The 10,138-nt window shown below is 27.3% G+C and overlaps 1 protein-coding gene across 1 annotated transcript in view; it reads right to left on the bottom strand.

Moving 5' to 3' along the window:
* Nucleotides 1-395: 395 nt before the first annotated feature.
* Nucleotides 396-10,138, bottom strand: part of LOC117174243 (ester hydrolase C11orf54 homolog) — a 136,241-nt gene continuing 126,498 nt past the window's right edge. Inside the window, exons 8-11 of the mRNA XM_033363150.1 lie at nt 2,246-2,510; nt 1,989-2,158; nt 1,449-1,884; nt 396-586 (exon numbers count right to left, since the gene is read on the bottom strand). Of these exons, the coding sequence (XP_033219041.1) occupies nt 1,696-1,884; nt 1,989-2,158; nt 2,246-2,510 (624 nt within the window). The 3' untranslated portion in view covers nt 396-586; nt 1,449-1,695. The remainder of the gene's footprint in view (nt 587-1,448; nt 1,885-1,988; nt 2,159-2,245; nt 2,511-10,138) is intronic.

A 10,138-nucleotide genomic window follows, 5' to 3' on the forward strand; every position in this document is an offset into this window, starting at 1 on the left:
ATCAAATGCGCGAAGAATTTACACCCTATTAATCCAAAAATAGGCACAGCCCACACATCACGTCCTACTAGCTCTACGCCATCTTTTTATTTCATTTTTAACCGAAAAATGTAAATTTCCAACAGAGAATGTTTTAATAGTTATTTAAAGCAAAGAATACAAATTTTTAATCGGGGAATGTTTTTGAAGGCTAAAATATTACTCAAAATTTTATATTATTTTCAAATTCATGATAGCTGCGCTATACATACTGCTGCGCATACCCGCGGCGTAGAGTCAATTCTCGGAATGGCTGAATCCGAAAGATCTGAATCCCGGGTTCACTGTAATTTAATCATTTATTCTTCTAAACAAATATGATTTTTTTAATTCAATAATTTAAAAAATCATTTGTGATTTTTTAACAGATTTTATTACCTGTTTATGAAATTTATAAAATCATCAATTTTTCACTGAATGCTTCCTTTAATATCAGTTGTGTTAAAAATACTACATTTTTCGAAGGCTACTTAGAAAATATTTGATACGTTTTCTAACAGCTTTTAAGACTCCCTTTCCCCATTCACGTGATGCTCTTTCCATTTTCCTTGACAAAAAAAGAAAATCTCCTTTAGGATCCTAAGAAAAGATCAGCTTTTTTGAAAAGTGTGCTATATAAGAGTCTCGATTTTCTTTGATTGAAGTATAAAGATTTATCAATTGGAGATAAAGTGGGTTATGTTGTTATATACAAATGAGTGTAATTACTAGTTTGCCAAATATTTTATTAAATTATACTGGAATTCTAAAATTACTTCTTTAGCGTCATAAGGTAAAGACACCAGTCAGTGACATGCGACCGGTGAGAGACAACCTGGATTTTCGAAGCAGTGTATAAAACATATTTAAAAGCCGGTGGGGCCATCTAGACGCGCGCCTCTCAAGTAGGGAGAGTTACAAGTAGGGATAGTACTTAGAGGGCACGAGTTAGCAAATTTTTTTGTTTTGGTGAGCACATGTCTGGAGGGCAAAGGCTTGTCTAATGATTAATTATGAGTAATAATACAACAATATTTCAAGGAGAATCAGTCGTGTTTGGAGTGAAAAAACGATGTTGCTGTTAATTTTGATGTTTTTTTTCTTCGAATTTATCGAACTTTGATAGTCACTCTTATCGCATAAATCTACGAAAAGTGTGTTTCTAGAGTCAAATTATAGCAGCCTCCATTTGTTACGGTAAGGGTTTGCCGATTCGTTAGAAAAGGCATTTTTAACGATGTTCTAGTAACAATTCGCCTGCTACAATTTGAGCAGAAGAATTTCCATTGTCGTCGAAAAATCTGATTCCTTAAATCATTCTGTTTTTCCTCAAGTCATTATTAACAAACTTTGCTTTAATTGCAATTCATAAAATTTGTTTTCTAAGAAGTACATCCTAGGTTTTAGACATTCGTTAGCATACTACTAACCTGTCAGTGAAAGGTGAAGAGTACTGTCATTGAAAGGTGCACAGGTGTCACTGAACCATTAACTCGTATGAAGCACACCCAAAATCAATAATTAATAACAATCAATGCGGACATTGCTGCATCTATTCTCTAAGTATTAAAAACCAATTACTTTAATTATACTTACAAAAACTCGTAATAGAAACATATAGGACAGTGAAAAGCTGAATATTGTACATGAATCAGTGTAAGAAATTTTATCACTAAGTCAATTCAATAAATGATCAAGTTCAATCAATTTCGGCACTGCAGGAGCTTGATCTACTCTCATCAGAAAGTCTGCAGGTAGGAAATATGCTTCATATTTTACAATTGCAGGGGTGGTGTCACTAGCATAATGTCCACCATCGAGATGTCTAGAAAACAAATGGAAGTGATTTGGTGTAAGTTCAAGTTCCTGAAAAAAATTGGAAACCAAAATGTTAATGATTGATATGAACTTGTTGACACATTATTCTTAATTATTTGAAGAAATGTGCGAATTAAATTTTTTGCTCTTACAGATCTGGCAGAAACAAAAGTACCGACTCCAGTCGCCTTAGCAGAAACTTCATCAACGTAAAAAAGGGGGACCCGTGTCAAATTGCTATCCTTAGGTATAGGTTCCTCTAGTACGTTCACAAAAGTTCCATTTGCCTTTCCTTTTTGTAACACAAAGACTCCACCAATACCTGATCAGGATCGAACAATTTTTAATTAATACGAATTAACCTTATTTTGACTAATTTTCCAATATATAATAACCAGTTACAACGCACCAACAAGTTTCTCGTCTCCATAGTAATTTGTAATGCTCCTTCTCATACTAGCAATGAAACTATCTTCGCCTATTCGATTCTCAGCACAAACTTTTATGACCTCTCCCCTTCTTCCATCGCTTAGAAATAAACTTCCTTGTACTGCAAATCGAGTCTCATGAAAAGGCAGGACTTGACAGATAATTTTTCCGACAGTTTTGTCGAGTGATATGATATAGGAGCTTCTGGTGGATTGTGGTTTATTCAGAACTATGTTAACTGCTACCTTTAAATTAAAAGAATATGTAATTTAGAGATTTAATGGACTTCCCTGTGAGTGACGTTTTATCCTAATGGTATGAAACGCCTCTTCCGGAGTGATCTTAATGTAGTACGTTTACTTCCCATAAATATCGCCGCGTTTGTCAAAGTGTTTAATGAAAACGAGGTGTGAATCTCGCTACTTTCCGCGTGGGTGCAAAAAGTCATAATTTAAATTGTCGCCGGAACGATTTTTGGATTTTATGATTCTAATGTAAAATGGGAATAACAGTGGTATTTGGTGCCTCTTCCCCGTGAGCAAAATGTAGATGTTTATCGCGTGTTCCGGCACTATATAGCATAATCATAATCATCCGTAGCAGTCAAACTTAAATTGTAGAACTTTAAGCTAAGGGTTAGATTTGTGACATCTTTTTAGGGATTTTCAAACCTTAATATAAAATCTCTGAACGATATTGTCGATTTCGATTGTCACAATACTCGATTTCATTGCTATATGCGTGTGACACGAGACGTCAGTGGGTTAGACTGCATTGGAAAATATTGAAAAAATTGTCACGATTGCTCGTTCTTTGATAGCTACACGCGTGCGACAAAGGCATCCGTGAGTCACCGTGAGTTAGACAGAAATGGAACGTTGCACGTGCTTTCTTGAAGTTAATGATCCCAACCGATCTATCTTGATCTGCGCTTGCTTGGATTTGAAAGATGTTCATTGGCTACGAAGCGCGTCTATACTTGATTTTTAAATACGTACGCGAACTAGAGCCAATGAACGCCACACAGTTTCAGCATGCGCTAGGAATAATCACCGTTGGGAATAATAATCGAATCAAAATTCGAAGTCGATAATACGAATCAAAGCTTCTCCTTTACCACCACCTTGTCACCCGTACCGTCGCGTCGCAATACTGGGCGTCTGCTTGTTATTTATCATCGAATTCTTATTTCAATTCAAGCCTCTCTGCTTGTTATTTATGAACGTATTTTCATTTCAATTTCGGAAAGGACATTTTAAAGCCTTCAAAGCATTTGAACGAGCTTTCTGGACCATTCAATGTATCTATCTGAGTGCCTGCAGAGAATTTCCCAGAGCTTCTCAGAGCCTTGAGAATCTTTAGCATATACTTGGAGATTTCTATCGGTAGGATTAGCTTATTCTTAATTACAAGTTAATGTTTAAGCTATTATTTGTTATTAATATAAACATTCACATTTAGTAATATTCCTATGTTGCATGGAATTTGTTCTAAGTTTTGTTGTTAAAGTCCATTGCTGGTGTAAAATGCGAACAACTTTTTGAGATTTTGAGATTAGGAATTAATTTGAGAATACAAGAGCGAACTGCTGGTCGCAGAATTAGATATTTTTTGCCAATTTAATGTAAATCATTCGTATATCTACAAAAACTTATCAAATACTATTTTTTGCTATGAAAAATTACGAAAATGTACTACAAAACTTAACGAAAGTTAAGCGTTTACTCATTTTTCGTAATACAAAAAAAATACTCCGTATTTGAAATAAATTGATAATTATTGAAATTTTTCATAAAAGTTTCACAAAAATTTCATTCAATTTATAAAATTTTTGGTGGAAAAACAGAAACTATTTTAATGAGGATTAAAATAAAAAATAGCTTTTTATGTTTTCATCCTACTTCTTTTTGATAAATTTTTTAACTACGAGCAGTTCGCTCTTGAATTGTAAAATGTAATAATAATCTCAAAATCCCAATAAGTTGCTACCGCATTTTAATCAGCAATGAAATTTTATAAAAAATGCCATGCATCACAGCAATAATACTTAATGTTAATGTTTATATTGAATGCAAATAATAACTAAAACATTAACTTATAACTAAAAATACACCAATGTTACACTAACTTTAAATTTCAACAAAATACAGGAATTTTCAAACAAATAATTCTATTTTTAACTAAAAAATATCAAGTTTCGATAAAAACGATCAAATTTTAATCAAAAATAGAATAATTCAGTTTTTAGTACACAAAAGTTAATATTCAATAAAAAGAAATGAAATTTTCTACAGGTAATTAAAAATTTTAACCAAAACAGGCAAATTTGACACAAAATATTAAAAGTTTTAGCAAAAAAGGTGAATTTTCAATCACAAGATTAATTTTCTATTTTAAAAAATTTTTTAACAAATAATATAATTTTCCACTAAATTAATTTTCAATCCGAGTACAATAATATAAAAAGTATTTAAAATAAGATAGAATTCACTTAAAATCAGGCAGGTTCTACACATTATATAGCAGAATCTCTTAGTAATTAACATTTTTATAGTAAGTTATGCAAGACGTTTTTTCTGATAGAAGACAAAACATGGAATTTGGACACCTATGTTAAGAATAATAAAAAACAGACTAATTCTTGACCCATAAAATAATTTTTAATTAAAATCATGAAGTTTCAATAAAAATATCAAATTTTAAACAAAAATAGAATAATTCAGTTTTTAATATATAAAAGTTAATATTCAATCAAAAAAATGAAATTTTCTACAGGTTATTTAAAATAATAATTAAAACAGATGAACATGATACCAAATAGTAAAAGTTAAAAAAAAAAGATGAATTTTCAATCCAAAAATTAATTTTCTATTTAAAAAAATCTTTTTTAAAAAATAATATAATTTTTAACTAAATTAATTTTCAATGCAAGAACAATATTATAAAAAGTATTTAAAATATTACCTAAAATCAGGCAGGTTCTACACATTATATAGCAGAATCTTTCAGCGATTAACATTTTTTTATAGTAAAATATTGCAAGACGTTTTTTTCCGATTTAAGACCAAAAAAATCAAGGAAATAGTTGAATCCCCAATAAACAAGATAAGATTTTAACAAAGAAAAATAATTTTCTACTAAAAAGACGAATTTTCAAATGAAAAAATTATTTTGTAATTAAAAATATAAATATATAAAAACAGAAATATGATAATTCCTTTTTAGTTAAAAGAATTAATATTTAACAACAAACGATTAAATTTTAACAAATTAATTGCAATTTTACTAAAATAGATGCATTTGATGATACATAGTTGAACTTTCAAGCGCACACATGTATTTTCAACCAAAAATCTAAAAATATCAATTTTTAATTCCAAATTTAGGTGTTCCACCAAAAGTGAGATAGTTAAATTTTCAGTTGGAGAATTCAATTCTTAAGAAAAAAACAGAATGTGCAACTTAATAGTTTTCTTCTTGATCACAAAGCTGAATTTTCAAACAAGAAGACTAATTTACTACCAACATAACGAATTTTCATCGAAATATGTGCATTTTCAAACAAACGGTTGAATTTTCAACTACAAAAGATCAATTTTTAACTTCAAATATCAATTCTCTACCAAAAATTATATAATCAAATTTTGGCTTACATACATTAATTTTTGACTAACTATAAACGAACTTTCAACAAAATAGTTAAATCCTCAATCAAAAATATGAATTTTCAAAGAAGAAGTTTGATATTTCTAACAAAAAAAAAAACAATTTTCAACAAAATACATAAATTTTCAAACAAATAATTCCATTCTTCACTAAAAAAATTAAGGTTCAATAAAAAATGTCAAATTTCAAACAAAAATATAATAATGCAGTTTTTAGTTTAGAAAAGTTAATATTCAATCAACAAAAAAAATGAAATTTTCTACACGTTATTTCAAATTTTAACTACAACAGATCAAATCGACACCAAATAGTAGAAGTTGAAAAAAATTAATTTTCAATCACAAAGATTGATTTTCTATTAAAGAAATTGAAAGAAAAAAAAACAGAATTTTGTAGACATTCCTGATGTAAGCTTTTGGCTTTAGGGTCAGGTGAATTGAAACTAATTAAGTTATTTCAAACGTTTTGGCACACAATGGTGGTCTTCATCAGTGAGTTTTATTAAATCTGTGTAAAGTACACAATATCTTGTAGGTACGCAGTTTTACAATTGGAAGCATTATTTTTTTATTAATATCTTAGTTGTGAACTAATAAAAAATGAAAATGACTTATTTTTAAATTTAAATTTCGTTTAATTTTATTAAGAACTGTTGATAAATCTTGCAGTAATCTTAAAACATTATTTTATTTTAAAGAAGTAAAATTGATGAGAAAACAATACCAATTATGTCGAAAAAGTTTTGTCATCAATTTTTATTTAATGAAACAATTTTCAATCGCAAAAGTTGTTAACAAATTATTTTTTCAGTGACGTATATGTAGTTATATTAAATTTTTTACTATTTTACTCCTTTTTTGTTATTTTTTAAATAATCTGTCTGTACGAAAATTATTATTATAAATTGTAAGAGACTTTATAAAGATTTAAATTGTTTTCAATGAAATTAATTTTCAATCCAAGAAAAATATTATAAAAAGTATTTAGAATAAGATAGAATTCACTTAAAATCAAGCAGTTTCTATACATTATTTATCTGAATCGTAAGCGATAAAATTTTTTCTATGGTAAATTATTCAAGACGTTTTTTTTTCCTATAAAAGACAACAAAAACTCGAATTCGAACATCTACGTGAAAAATAATATAAAAACATATTTATTTTTACCCATTTCAACAAATTAGTTGGAATTTATCAAAATAGATGAATTTAATAATGCACAGTTGAACTTCCAAACAAACGGATACATTTTCAACAAATAACATTAATTTCATGTAAAAAGGACGATGTTTGAAACAAATAATTGAATTTTCAACACAAAAATATCAATTTTTAATTCGAAATTTCAATGTTTCTCCGAAAGTGGGATTGTTAAAGTTTCAGTTAAAGAATTTAATTATGAACAAAAAACAGGAATGTGCAACTTAATAGTTTTGTTCTTCATCACAAAGATAAATTTTCAATCAAGAAGACTAATTTCCTACCAAAAACCTGAATTTTTATCGAAATATGTGCTTTTTCAAACAAAATTTTGAATTTGTAACTAAAAAAGATCAATTTTTACTTTCAAATATCAATTATCTAACATAAATAGTATAATCCAATTTTATCTGACATAAATTAATTTTTAACTAACTATGAAGGAATTTTCAAACAAAATTGAACCCTCAATGAAAAAGATGAATTTTGAACCGCGAAGATTAATTTCCTACTTGAAAAAGGCAGTTTAAAAAAATTAAATTTTTAACAAAAAAGGATCCATTTTTTTTAATATCATTTTTCTATCAAAAATAATATTATCGAATTTTCTCTCAAATAAATTAATTTTTCGCAGGGAAAGGAATTTTTAACAAAATAATAGAATCCTCGAAAGAAAGATGAAACTTCATTTAGGAAGTTTATTTTTCTACCAAGAATGACAAATTTTCAACAAAATTCTGAATTTCCAAATACTGTATGAAAGCAGATGAATTTGTTTCCAAATAGTTTAATCATTAACGAAAGAAGATGGACTTTAAACCAAAAGGATTAATTTTCTACCAAAACAGAAAAATGAAAAAATTGAATTATTAAGTAAAAAAGATAAATTTTCGATTTAAAATATCAATTTTCAACAAAAATAGTAGAATCAAAATTTCTTTCAAAGAAATTGGTTTTTGACAATCTGAAAAGGAAATTTTTTCAAATAACTGAATCCTTAATGAAAAATATCAATTTCAACCAGGAATATTACTTTTCTACCAAGAATTACGATTTTTCTACAAAATCTAGTATGTTTCAAACAAATATATGATTTTCATCTAAAAAATATCATTTTTCAACCAAAATTAATATAAGGAAATTTTAACATTGTAGAAATTAATTTTTAAAAATATATATAGAAATTTGAAAAAAATAGTTGAATTTTCAATCAGAAAGGTTCGTTTTAAACAGAAACAGATGAAGCTTCAATTATGAACTTAATATTCAACGAAAAAATGGGATGGTTTAGTTTTTAGTTAAAAAAATGATTTGCAATTTAAAGAAGTGCAATTAAAAGAAAATATCTGAGTTCTCTACCAAAACAGATTGTAATTAAAAATATCAATACATTTTTAACCAAAAATGTAAAGTTAAATTTCCACTTCAGTAAATTAATTTAAAAAAAATAAGATTTGTCCGAAAAATTGTTGAATCCTCAATCAATAAGATGAATTTTCAAACAAGAAAATTAATTTTCTACTAAAAAAGACGAATTTCTAACAAAATCCATAAATTTTTAAACAATTATTTAAATTTTTAACGAAAAAAGATCACACTTTAATTAAAAAATTTAATTTTCTACTAAAAATGTTATAGTTGACTTTTCTGTTAAATAAATTAATTTTCGAAAACAAAAAAAAACAGTGTTATGAAAATTATTTCAAAAGAGATCGAATCTATTTAACATTAGGTAGGTTCTGCACTTCAGGTCGCTGAATCGATCAGGAAAAGAATTATGTTGTTTTTAGATTAAATTTTAAGAGAACTTTTTTTTCGTTGTAAAATAAATTCTATGTTCAAAAGATTAATTTTTAACCAATAAGATTAATGTTTAAAAAAAAGACGAATTTTCAACCAATTACTTGATTTTTAAACTATAAGGGAACAGTTTTTTGAAACTTTTTGTTGATAATATTCAACAATTTAGTTGAATTTTTTTTCTGTCTTGACTAAAAATTGTTTGCATTCGACTACTTGGTTAAATGTTAAATTAATTTAGTTAAAATGCATATTTTTGTGCTAAAGATTCATAATTTTAGTTGAAAATATAATTCTTTTGTTCAAAATTCTTTCTTTGGTTAAAAGTTAATCTTTTTTGTTGAACATTTCTCTAATTGTTTTAAGGTTAAAAGACCTTTCAAAAATTCATTTTTTTTAGTTGAAGATTTATTATTTTAGTTAAAAATTTATCTCTGGTTGAAAACTTAAAAATGTTCTTAAAATGAAGTTTTTGGTTCAATTCAGATGTTATTGTTTTAAAATAATCATATTTTTTAGTTTATTGTTGAAAATTTATCTACTTATTTAAAAGTTTAACTATTTTGTTAACATTTGAGGTGTTTCGATGAAAATGTAACTATTTGATTGATAATTCGTTAATTTTTTTAAACTGAAAATTAAACTTGCTCATTTTCAGTGTAAACGGTTTTGTTAAAAATTTGGCTTTTAATGAAAGATTTGCATTTACAACCGAATATCTTAACTTTTAACCAAATACTTAAATTTCCAACCTACAAATATAAATTGTAAACTGAATGGCGGAATTTTCAATCAGGAAATATTAATCTTTAACAAAAAAGAGTTGCATTAAAAAAAAGAATTCCCAATGAAAACGTAGTGGCGAACATCTTAAAAAAAGAGAATTTCAACAAGCTATTTAAATTTTTAACCAGAGTTGAATTTTCGATCAATTTTGTAAATTTTCAACAAAGTAGTTGAATTTTTAACCTGCAAATATGGATTTTCGATAGGAAATGTAACATTTGATATTTCAACGAATGCAGATACTGCCTAGTGATGGATTGTAAAAATAAGGATACGAATTTTAAATCATAAAGATTAAGATTATTATTATATTATTATTATATGGAAGCTTCTAATGTGTCCCCTAAGGGTTTACATTTTTCTTACACCTTCTTTATTCCTTTACACACCCTCCACACACTTACTTGGTGGTGGAAGGGGGA

Source organism: Belonocnema kinseyi, chromosome 1 (assembly GCF_010883055.1).
Source record: "Belonocnema kinseyi isolate 2016_QV_RU_SX_M_011 chromosome 1, B_treatae_v1, whole genome shotgun sequence".
Lineage (NCBI taxonomy): Eukaryota > Metazoa > Arthropoda > Insecta > Hymenoptera > Cynipidae > Belonocnema > Belonocnema kinseyi.